At 37.2% G+C, this 12,765-nt stretch overlaps 1 protein-coding gene across 5 annotated transcripts in view; it reads left to right on the top strand.

The window, feature by feature from the left end:
• The window catches only part of TMCO3 (transmembrane and coiled-coil domains 3), a 36,480-nt gene that overhangs the window by 14,232 nt on the left and 9,483 nt on the right, over positions 1 to 12,765 (top strand). For all 5 annotated transcript variants that reach the window (XR_008232973.1, XR_008232974.1, XM_052773785.1 and 2 more), the window contains 5 exons: positions 2,845 to 2,937; positions 4,017 to 4,203; positions 5,162 to 5,279; positions 5,857 to 6,052; positions 12,260 to 12,410. Coding sequence is in view for 3 of the 5 variants with exons in the window: in XM_052773785.1 (XP_052629745.1) it covers positions 2,845 to 2,937; positions 4,017 to 4,203; positions 5,162 to 5,279; positions 5,857 to 6,052; positions 12,260 to 12,410 (745 nt within the window). In the remaining 2 variants the exon portion in view is untranslated. The remainder of the gene's footprint in view (positions 1 to 2,844; positions 2,938 to 4,016; positions 4,204 to 5,161; positions 5,280 to 5,856; positions 6,053 to 12,259; positions 12,411 to 12,765) is intronic.

Raw genomic sequence — 12,765 nt, 5'->3', positions numbered from 1 at the left:
TAAAAGTAGTTTTAAAAGAATATGGTATTGCCAACCTCAAATATATTTAAAAAAAAAAAAAAAAGAATCCCCAAACCTGGACCTTTGCAAAATGAGACCTTAGAATTTTATGTCTTTGAATCACTTTGGTTTTGGTGTTTTTTTTTTTTTTTCTTCCTATATAATCGTGACATAAGCAATTGTTGAAAGTGAAAGCTGAAGGTTGTGTGTTGTGGGGGTTTTGTTTGTTTTTTTTCTTTTCTTTTTGTCTTTCATCATAAAGCATCATGTTTGAGAGCCAAGTTATTTAAATGGCATCAAATATTCAGAAACTTGGAAGAAGTCAGTGTTGGCAGTGGAGGAAGTGTTTAAAACAAGTAGCTCCCTGAGTAGCATAGCTTGGCTTCTGAGGGAGTTATTTTGCATCTCTGTAGCTCTTTCATCGATCCTAGTCACTCTAGTTCTTTTCCAGTCCCCTGCCCACATTCCTGAAGTCTCTTGAACCTTTTTAGCTCCATCACGTGTACCCTGATTACTAGCTCATGTGAAACTGGGCTGTGGTTGGCTAGACATTGCACATGTTTTGATTAGTGGTCTGGTGTGCATTAACAGATTGTTTAGCCAGCAGGCAAAATAGAACACATATTAAGGTTGCATGGTAATGTCTGCTTAAGTTATTTGTGTCTGTTACACTGATATCCACCCAACTGCTTGGAACTTACTGTCTTTGCAACATCTGCTCTTACGTGGACTTTTGTTGAAAATGACTGTTGGGCTCAAAAGTAAGTAGGGATGAGTAGAAATTGTAGGATTTTGTTAATCTCATATTGGAAGAGAAGGCTACAAATACTATCAAAATTTCGTATTCTAAAATTGAGATTAAATAATAACCTTTGTGTTGTACATGAATTCTGGGTTGAGAAGGTCTGGAAAGCTTGACCGCTTAAACCGAGAGACAAGTTTGTAAGCTTGGTATTAGAAAGAGATTCAAGAATGAATTTTCAGAGACTTACACTGAGGAAGATAATGTGGTCAGAACAGACATGAGAGAGGTTTCTTTAGGACTGTTTCTTAGTGAGCTGCCTATTTCCTGTGGAGCTGTGATTAAATGTTATTCATCTGGATAATGTTCATGTTGACTGGGTCTCTTGTGTGTCCTCTCTCCTTTTGTCTCTTCTGTATTTCATAAAAAAGTTGAATGTCGGAGGAACTGAGGAGACAGGCAGATTCTAATCTGGCAGGGAAGATAGTTTCCACCTCCACTTCTCCTATGACTGATGATAGACCCTGTCCTGTTCTGCTCTGTACTGTAAATACATAGAAAAGTTAGGTTTTTAGAATAGAATAGCATAGACTATTCAGTTGGAAGGGACCTACAATGATCATCTACTCCAACTGCCTGACCACTTCAGGGCTGACCAAGTTATAGCGTGTTATTAAGGACATTGTCCAAACGGCTCTTCAACACTGAGAGGCTCGGGGCATCGACCACCTCTCTAGGAAGCCCGTTCCAGGGCTTGACCGCCCTCTCGGTAAAGAAATGCCTCCTAATGTCCCGCCTGAACCTCCCCTGGCGCAGCTTTGAGCCATTCCCACGCGTCCCATCGCTGGATCCCGGGGAGAAGAGCTCAGCACCTCCCTCGCCACGTCCCCTCCTCAGGACGCTGCAGGGAGCAGCGAGGTTGCCCCTCAGCCTCCTTCCCTCCAGACTAGACAAGCCCAGAGTCCTCAGCCGCTCCTCACAGGACATGCCTTCCAGCCCTGTCACCAGCTTTGTTCCCTCCTCTGGGCACATCCAAGGACCTTCACGTCCTTAAACGGTGGGGTCCAGAACTGCAGACAGTACTCGAGGTGAGGCCGCACCAACGCTGAATACCGCGGGATCGTCCCCTCTTTTGACCGGCTGGTCACGCTGTGTTTGATGCCCCCCAGGATGGGGTTTGCCCTCTTGGCTGCCAGGGCACGCTGCTGACTCGTACTGAGCCTGCTGTCGACCAGCACCCCCAGATCCCTTCTGCAGGGCTGCCCTCCAGCCACTCCTCTCCCAGTTTATACTTGTGCCTGGCATTACTCCATCCCGGGTGCAGAATCCGGCATTTGGACTTGTTAAATTTCTTCCCGTTAATCATTGCCCAATGCTCCAATCTATCTAGATCCCTCTGCAAGGCTTCTTGTGCCTCAAGAGAGTCAACAGCATCTCCCAGTTTGGTATCATCAGCAAACTTGCTAATGGTGTGTTCAACTTCTGCATCCAGATTGTTGATAAATATATTGAACAGAACTGGCCCTAGAACTGAACCCTGAGGAACACTGATGGTGACCGGTCACCAGCCAGATGTAGCCCCATTCTTCTGTTGTGACAAGGAAGGCAACCACTTTTTTTGCTGTTGCATCCTTCTCTCTGAAGTGGAAAGGCTGGTAGTTGTGCTGGTCTGAGAGACGGATGCATAGAGTCTGTAGGATGGAGAGCAGAACAGCAGCTACAGTTTAGCAGAATGATTTTACCAGTAGACCAATAAAATAACTAGCTAGAAGTAACTTCTGGAATGCATGCCTTGGGGCTTTAATAGCATATGCATAAAATGTAACCTATTTATTTTCAACAAGCAAGCAAGCTTACCTAGATCAATGCACATGTGCATTTTGGATGATGAGCACTATCCAACCAAATTATCTAGTAGCAGCCAGGTGATGGGGAAAAAAGTTTGAACCCTAAAGGTGCTGAGGGAACTTCTGATGTTGTATGACCAGCAAGTGAACTACCTGTGGAAACCTAATGAGAAATTATTTGTTTTGCAAGTGGATTTATAATTTGTATTATAAGTAGACTGCTGTGCACTGATTTTTATTTTATTTTTTTTTAAGTCTATTGTACAGGTGGAGACATTAGGAGAGTTTGGTGTATTCTTTACTCTCTTTCTAGTTGGTCTGGAATTTTCTCCTGAAAGATTAAGAAAGGTATTTTTGTATAATACCTCTGTATTTAATTTGCTTCTGCTCTTTAATGCTTTAGATAGAACAGAATGCATTATTTATTTGGTGTCTCCAGGAAAAAAATTTGCTATTCCTCTTGATTTTAGTAAAACAATTTGATTACTAGAAAAATATCACACAATTTATGGCAATCCATCTCTGCTTTAACACGCAGTAACATGCAGTTGCTGTTCTGGAGTGTCCAGTGATGTTTGCCAGTCCTGTTATTAAAAAAATCAGTTTATTAAGTACTGCATACTGAATTGATGATACATGCTGTACTGGCTAATAAACTGATTCGGCAAGCATGTTAGCACAATCTGGAATATGACATGATGTGGCCATCAGGATTCAGCAAAAAGGTACAAGTTTCTTTTGGTCTTAATTAAAAAAAAAAAGTTATCTCATAAACCAGCTAGAATTTTAATAGTGGAAAATACTGCTGGAAAATATGTAAAGACTGTATGTATGTAAAGAGTTGCATTGTGTGATTTATTCCTAACTGATGGTTGTGAGTTCACGAGACTATAAAAGCTTTAATGGAATTGTATTAAAATTTATGAGCATTCAGCTTAATCTGCTATTTCTTGTCCATCTGAAGTCAAAGATAAAAATCAGTAATTCAAGTGTTCGTAAACTGTAGTATGTAAATTGCTATGTCAGAATTGTGCACACATTAGTATGGAGTGGGCTGCTGGTATTGATGACAGTCTTTGCCACTCCTGTTTTTTCTCCACCCTCGAATCACATCCAATAACTGGTCTTCTATTTGATGACTTGAATATATTTCAACCCATACTGGACCTTTGGCCCTTAACTTGTCTGTGAGCTCTGGGAAATTTACCTAATTTCTGGTAATGAGTCTTCTGGCATAGAATATCTACTAGGCATAATAACTCCAGAGTTTTAGGATGTATAGGATGACAGCCTGTTACTTCAGTGGCCCAGCACTGCAGCCCCAAATCATGCATGTATAACCACTTATTTGCACTGAAAATCATTGTAACTTATCAGTAAGAAAAGTGTCATCAGACTTTATCATAAGAAGTTGTTTTCTTCCCAAGGTATGGAAAATATCTTTGCAAGGACCCTGCTACATGACGGTTCTGATGATTGCCTTTGGTTTACTATGGGGACACTTGCTCCAAATTAGACCAACACAAAGTGTCTTCATTTCCACTTGCTTATCTTTATCAAGCACACCACTGGTGTCAAGATTTCTTGCAGGTAGTGTTCGAGGTGATAAAGAAGGTAAGTATGATTTTACAAAGGGACTACTGTAGTGTCTGCAATAAAATTTGAAAGATGTTGACTTTGTACTATTATGAGAGAAACTAGTTAAAAAATGAAACAAAACAAATACCACTGTTAAGTCTGGTTTACAAGTGATCATCCTCCTTTAACACTGGCCAGTGTTGTGTATATTCCCGTTATGAGGTGTACCTGCTATTTACATAGCCAGTCCTCTTTGGAGAAAGACAGTGTAGTCTAAACAGTACTCTCCATGTTAAGAATTGTCTTCACTGAGGGTCTGGAATCCTTGTGCTTTTTAAGAGGCTGCCAGGTTAGACCCTTACTACCTGTCTGTCATCAGGGCAGAAGGCGAACTTAAATAATTCGCATCCTTCTTCAGCAAACTAAGACCAGCTCAGGTAGTCTTTCATAGCTAACAGCTAGTCAAATAAGTACCTTCAAGTACCATATTGCTAGCTTCTCAAAGACTTCTGAACGTTTCCTTTCAAAAGTTTTGCCATCCTGCTTTCTTCCCCTTAAACCTCCTTCATACATACTGCATTAAAGTTCTCCCCACCCCCTAGAATATTCACATTCTAATGCCTAAATTCAGAGTGTATATTTTACACATGCTGGCTCTTACATGTGTTTGTTATTCTAAAGACTGTATGTTTTCAGTAAAGGAGTTCTAGTAATTGCATAACTAGTGCTTAACTGCTAAGCAGAGTCTATACTTCTATTGTGTAACAGAAACTTCGTACGAATATTTTATTTCTATTTTAACATGTCTTTATCTATATATATTTTTTAATTTACTTACTAGTGGAGAAAGAAAACCCAGAATGCTTTGAAAGACCTCACCCCATTGAGAACTATACTTAGCCTCCATTTGATTAAGACATTTCTAGATTTCTGAGCACTGCAAGCCTTTGTAGATTCTGTTGAATGTTTCCATGACTGCTTTACTGGTGTGCAGGGGATATTGACTACAGCAGCGTACTACTTGGCATGTTGGTGATGCAGGATGTGCAGCTTGGTTTATTTATAGCTGTCATGCCTACACTTATTCAAGCAGGAGTGAGCACATATTCCAGGTAAAAAAAAATTATTGTATGTATCTTCTCCCCACCCCCTTCCAAGTAGTATGTAGATCGCCAATATGAATACGAGAGTGCTACAGTTAATGTCAGTTCCATGAAAAATAAACACTCCCATTCTGTGAGTTCGCTTTACTATTTGTACTGGTCATGTTGTATGAGGATATTCTTTTTGCTCTAGCTGCCTTAGTCCTGTTCAGTACTTAAAATTTGTGGTGAAAAGTTTGTTACTGTAAAGGATAACTGCATTTCTTCAGTTACTTTATTCCCTCAAGACGTATTTTTGTCAAAGACTACGCGATAGTATTAATAATACTGAGCCTGATGGCTTACCTTGAAGATCAATTAACAGAAATCTTTTTGAATCAACATGGAAGTAAATTCTAGGCTGTAAAAGAGATTGCTGGGCACTCAGCAGATTTAGTATTCATCTTGTTTACTAATGTATTTAAATATCTTACTGTAGCTACTCAGTTTTGAACATCTGTGGAATTAGATCTTTTCACTTAAGGGGAACTGGTTGGGAGGTGTGAGAGCACTTGAAAGAAATGTTTTGTTTGTTCTTCTCTTCCAGCGTTTTCAAGGAAATACTGAGAATACTGATACTGATTGGCCAAATTCTCTTTTCTCTGGCTGCTGTTTTTCTTATATGTCTTGTTATAAAGACTTATCTCATAGGACCGTATTATCGCAAGTTGCATGGAGAAAGCAAAGGGAATAAAGAAATCCTCATTCTAGGAATAACTGCATTCATCTTCCTTATGTTAACGGTAATCTTTTAATAAAACATTTTGATACATGTGGTAGTCTACTGCATCAGTATCACAAAAGCCATCGCACTTACTGTTATTGCATATCCACGTACCTCCATAGTTAATTATTTGGTTTTAAAATGTTTTAAAACAAACCCCAAATGCACAGATGATTCATGCATTACAACATAGATGAGTAAGAAGAGATAAAATTTGAATGTCAATCAGCTGAACTTCTGTTAATAACTTTTAATACAGCCAGTTAAAGAATTATGATTCCAGTTTTAATTCTGGGCTACTTCATGCATTTGAAAATAATATAGGATGGGTTTTGAGATGCTGATAATGGCTGATTGTGACATTTGCTCACAAGTTTCTTTTCAATAGCAAATTCTCAACATGGTTTTTATTAGAAAATAATTTTTTTTTTTTCTGTGGGAGATGAATAGTTTGGGATGAAGTTGAGAAAGTAGAGAAATACCTTAAGGTTCATAGATCTTGATATCCCTTTTGGGTTTGGTTGATTCTCCTATGAATCTTCCTTCTATTTGTTTCTATCTCACATTTCAGCCCTCTGAAAAACTATCCTGCTGGAGGACAGAATGTGACAGTGATAATGTTGTGGGTTTGAAACTCCATTATCCTGGATGTGCAGATTCCCAAGAATTTCTGGGAAAAATTATCCAAAAAAGTTCCCGTGCATGTGCCTTTTTTGTAGGGGTATTTGCTTAATTATTACAGGTCCAACAGAGAAAGCTGACCTCCTTCAGGAAGAAGGTCAAGAAAGAAGTTAATGAGAGCATAGCTTTACAATGTGTTGATTTCTATTGTATAGGTTAAAAATGCCCTCCCTCTAAACAGCTATTCATATCCCAAACATGTCATGTAGTAAGAGAAGGAACAAGAGTAGTTTCTCCTTTTTACTTTCTAACAAGCAGACATAAGTTGTAGAATAATTTCAATAAAAACCAACAACCAAACCACAAAAATTGCATAAAATATTATGATATCTAGAAGCAGTCTTACTTTCATTAAAAGTACAGCCTACATAGACTGATCTGATTGAATTGGGCGTATTGTGCCCAAATCATGTATCAAATGTACAAGTCTGTCTACGTGACTTTACGTAATATACATGTTTATACAAACCTGAGGGAGAATATGTTTGAGTGTGGTGGATTCGAACTGCAAAACAGAATGCTTTTTCAGCATGGGAAGTGTTTGTGAAGGAGCAAATATTTTGTGTACTTTAAGTGAAATAAATTTTCCTTTTAAAGTTGATAAATAATGTATCAAAGGGAACAGTACAAAGGATACTGCTTGTAACCTCTGTAAACCTGCTGAGATGCTTGATATTCACTGACACTGATACATTCATTATATTAATGCTACAAGTTGTGGTTTGAGCACAAACACTTAAAAAAAAAAAAACCCACAAAATTATTTGGTTGTCCAGTTGAACAGCTGAACAAAGAAATCTTAATTGGTATAGATGCCCTACTATGTCAGGAATAAAACCATAGGATGGGGGATGGCAATCTAATTTGAAAAAATGTTGCACGTATTTGGAAAAGTTTTTGGGTGCCAGGTAGGAAAGCAATTAAACTGTCACCGTTCCTGCAAAGATCTTTCTCCTTGGAAAACGAAGCCCAAATATTGACCAAGTTTCTATAATTATCTGCAAACACAGAATTTTTCATACCGGTGTAATTCTAAAAAAGCTTTTGAATTTGTAGAGGGAGGAATAAGAGAGTGCATGTTTTAATGGCCTTAACCAAAGATGACTCTGTGGCTCCATTTAGAAAACTTGAGAGATGTTTTTAAACAAAATATTTTAACTCTTTATCTAGCATGTGAGTTATTCTGCAGGCCACATCCTTTCCAATACATGACAAAGGGGGTAGGAATGATATGGTATTAATGCTTCATGCATACAGTTACTTGTTATGTGCTTCAGTGTTGACTGGGTTTCTGGGGTCCACCTAAGTTTATCCTGTATTGGGGTTCATCTGTAACACTAGCACATGTAACACACGTTATATCTAAACTTAATTTATTTTACTCGTTTCCTGTGTTTGAAAATCTTAGATGACTAATTAAACAAGAACTGCCGTTTCTTTACCAGTAAGGGCAAATTCTATATGGGAAAACAAGAGGGAGGATAGGTCTGAAGAGGTTCCTATACTGTAGCATGAGTAAGCAATTTTGATGTAAGGATTATCCTGTCAGTTGAGGAACTTCCTGTATGGAAGTGACTTTTGAGCATTTCTGAACTGCTTGGCTCACTTGGATAGCATTGCAGCTCATTAAATCTGAAGCAGGATCTTAAATACATCTCTTCTTGATAAACTAACTTAGAGTAGAAGAGATGCAACAAATCTCAAACATGAGATATTTTACCAAGATTTGGAGCTTAAGATACCTCTTTCTGTTCCCAGATGTTCTCAGAAGTAACTGAAGTTCCCTTCCCTTTTGTCTCTCATATAGTTAGATTGGGCGGGGGGATTGCATCAAGTGCCAATCCTATAAAAATCTAGCTGACTTTGAGACACAGTTGTGCATCTTTCAATCATGTACCTTGTCACCAGTACCAAAGGTTCAGTAGATCATTATTACACTTTCAGCAACTCCCTTTCAAGCTTTGAGTTATGCAGATAATGCCTTTTTTTTTTTTTTTTTTTTTTTTTTTTAAACTAGGGAACTGTTCTCCTGAATCACGAAATAAAAAGCAAATCTAGCTTATGGTTTTAAATATGACCATTTAGGATCGATGGCCAAACTGGTACTTTTAGGTTGAGATATATACCACAGTATAAGTCAGCCGGAGTGTTCACTGGTGTAGTGTTGCTTTTTCATGTTCTGTATGTACAGAAACATTACAGGGAGAATTGTTTTAAATGCTGTCCTGATAATAAATTGCTGTATTGGATATCTGCAGGACACCAGTGGTCAGTTTTGTTATGTTTTAAAACCAAGTTGCTGAATGTTATTAAAGAATTGGAAAAAAATAAAACCTGACCTGACAAGAAAGATAGCAGTTACATTTAGATGTTTAGAGGACTATGTGTACACATGGGGGGGGGGAAGTGGCTTCCAGTTTGACTGCCTTATGGTTGACCTGGGATGATGGCAGCAAACAGAGGGAAATTGCCAGCTTGCTTTATATAGCAAAAAGATGAAAAGAAAATATAGCTATGTTATTGCAGTACTTTATATATAAAAATGCACGTACTTTTTCCTGCAGTGTATCAGGAATGTCGTTCCTTGTTTGCCTGGAGTACTTCTCAATGGCTCATAACCTGCTTGTGAACTCTTTCCTATCAATTAAAAGGAGAAGATTAAGGAAGAACTGTAATCTCAAATATTCTAGTTAATTATTTAATAAAATACAAGGCTTTTTACAAGGCTCACTAAAAATTGTTTCCATTTCCATTAAGGCTTTACTTCTATAAAATGCAAGCTTAGAATTCACCTCTTTACTCTTGGGCAGATTTAAGTTATTAAAGCCTGAAATTCTAATATATTTATTTCCATCAGGGATTTCTTTAATTTTACTGGCTTACCATATTCATTAAGCTTCTGTGATGATTAAAGAGTAGCAATAAGATACACATTGTTAGAGAATATAGGCAAAACAACTGCTGAACAAATGGTTGAAATTCAACTGGAACAAGTTATAGCAGTAATGTTTATTTCTTTCTTTATTGCTGTGGTAGAATATTTGAACATAAAAATCCAATATCCTAGTGAAAGCAAGGCAATCCTTTCTGAATTATAGTAAAATGGGACCTTTGAAAACAACTGAAAATTAAACTGCACTGGGAAAAACATGTAAATTGACAAAACTTTTCATTTAATTTTGACTGAAAAATCTTTCTGTAATGTAAGAGTTGAGAAAAGGACAGTGCAGAGCCCAGGGATTAGTAATGGTTAGAGCCCTATTTGGTAAAGGCAAAACATAAAAAATGATGAAAGCAGAGAGGGAATACTAAATGCAAAATACTTTCCAAGTTTTGCTTATGTAAGAAATTTTGTTGAGAATGCCTTCCTGCCAGTAAAACAAACCCTCTCCAGTGTGTGGGTGTGTGTACGCACCCACACTTTATATATAATAAACCCTGATGCTACAGCTTTAGTTGAGGAAATGTATCCACTTACTGGTAATATTATTGGACAACCGGAGACCAGGATGGGAACAGTAAAAGGAATCTCTGTATAAATCTAGATATGAATCTGAAGAACATACTGGAGGAGGGGGGATGGTGTTAAGAAAATAATGTAATTTTTGGTTCTTTTCTTGCCTTCTCATCCACTTCACACTTCTCTGTGTGTACAGTGACCTATAGATTATGTAGACCTGAAGTTGTGTACTACCTAGAGAATAGGCAAGAAATAGCAAAATTCGCCTTTTTATCTACGAGGCCCTTGAGCTCGTACTTAGCTTGCCATAGAGTGAAGGAATGGAATTCAGTTTTTATGCTGTGGGAACAAACCCAGATGGACATACAGTTTGCTCCAGTTATGTCTGATGCTTTCTGAACAGGCATGTTTCTTTCACACTTAAATTGCTCCTTGCTTGAATAGTGATTCTCCTAACAGCACAGTATCACGCAATTCCAATACAAGAGATGCTGAATCCCTTCTTACATGGTAACCTAACCATGTACGTGGGAATACTTAAAATATTAGCTGTAAAAGTTTTGATCTGGAGCTCTGTTATAGCTGATAACAGTTAAGTGTGGGAGGATTATAGCTGAATTGTAAAAATAATTCCAACTTTATTTGAAGAGGCTATATTGGATCTTAATCATACTCAAAAGGTTGTGACTTTTAAAACAACTCATGTGTGATTGAGAAGAACTTAAATGTTTCCTCTTCATAACTGTTTCCTTTATTGATCTTTTGGTGATTTTCAAAGCCTTTTATATATACTTCCTTCTTCCCTCTTACAATTTCAAATTGTGAAAAGCACTGAAGTCCCTTTTGTTTTAAAATGAGAGTAACATTATAATGTTGTTTTGTTGGTTTTGCCTGATCAGCAACTATTTGCATTAGTTGACAGAACCAATTCATTTTCTTAAATGTCTTGCAATAAATTACAGACTGTTGGCACAAATGGAGTTGTGATGAGCATTCAGACATTAATACTTCAATACACAAAAGTCTGTGGTTTATTTTTAGGTGGCATTTTATGCATAGCTCGGAGACTTGTTCATTGTGTCTTTTGCTCTCCTCCATTAATTTCAAGACACTTGAGTTTTAGCTTCATACCTTACAGTGTAACACCATTCAAGATATGATGAATGTTGTCCCTAAATGTACTATGGTGTATTGTTGCTTAATCTAAATTAATATGGAAATAAGTCTTCAGTTTTAAATGTTCTATTAATATTAATAGCATTGCCCTTTCTCAGTAAGATGACTGTCTGCAGCAGCATGGTTTTAAAGTAATTATTTTAAAACATACTTTATACCGACTAAAAGTGCTGCTTGCTTTTTTAATGTTCCAAGCATTGCCTTAAGCAGTTGCTTTGTTTTTAGTTCAGTCTCTTTATACATGTTTCATCTTTTTCTTCTAGTACCGTATTCAAATAACAAAAAAGAAGGAAGCAGTCTGAATTCTTTCAAACAGATACCATGCTTCATTTCAGTAGTTTACTTCACATGCTGAAATGCATCCCTATTCAGTAAAGCACGCAGGCATGTTTAAGTCCAATTTACAATAATAAAATGTAATTTATGCCTGGGACTTCTGCTAAATTGAGACTATTCTCCCAAATTAAAAGCTTTGATTTTTATTTTTTTCCCCCCTGTTGTTTGACAGCTGGAAAATATGCTGTTCTGACTGCTTTATTTCACAGCCTCAATGAATTATGTAATCCTGACTCCAAAGCCGTTACAGTCTTTCTGGTTTTTGTGAAATCAGATGCTATCCTTAAGAGTGACACAAAGCATTACAATGTAGATTAAGAAATTTATTTTTGTTTTTGGAGGGAAGGTGGTAACATGGAAGGGAAACTGGTTTTGTGAGTCTTTTGTATAAATACAATACTGCAGAACACTGAAATAAATACACTGAATTCTATTTGTTGTTGAACTTGCATAAAGACAAAGTAATTTCCTACATTCAGTATAATGTACAGTTTTATAATGTCACTGTGAAATGGTGTATAAAGTCACTCAGGGCTAGAGAACAACATTAGATTCTCTGTTATTCCTTGACAGATCACAGAGCTGTTGGATGTTTCAATGGAGCTGGGATGCTTCTTAGCCGGAGCTCTGATCTCTTCTCAGGGTCACATGGTTACTGAGGAGATTATGTCCTGTATTGAACCAATACGTGACTTTCTTGCCATCATTTTCTTTGCATCCATAGGTAACTTCTAAGAAAATTTACTTAAAAAATAGTGTTGACCTACAAATGTGAGGGAGGGAAAAATATGGTGTCTACAAATTGGGGGGAGGAGATAGATTTTTATTTTGTTAACATACTAAACTGTTAACTGACCACTGTATTGGTTTGCCTTTGCTAGTATTTTTAAATGTAACATTCATTGTCATAAGTAATTTCCATGTTGTGCTTTCAATTCTTGTTTTAATGTCAGTTTTTCATTGTTAATTCTGAATTTGCACTATTTAAAACATGTAACTAAAAATTTAAAGGGAAAAGGGGTTTTGGGTGGTGTTTTTTTTAATGTTCTGTCTTCACAGCAGCTATATTTGTAATTTAT

Source organism: Harpia harpyja, chromosome 22 (genome assembly GCF_026419915.1).
Source record: "Harpia harpyja isolate bHarHar1 chromosome 22, bHarHar1 primary haplotype, whole genome shotgun sequence".
NCBI lineage: Eukaryota > Metazoa > Chordata > Aves > Accipitriformes > Accipitridae > Harpia > Harpia harpyja.
This window is presented reverse-complemented; position numbering and strand designations above follow the sequence as displayed.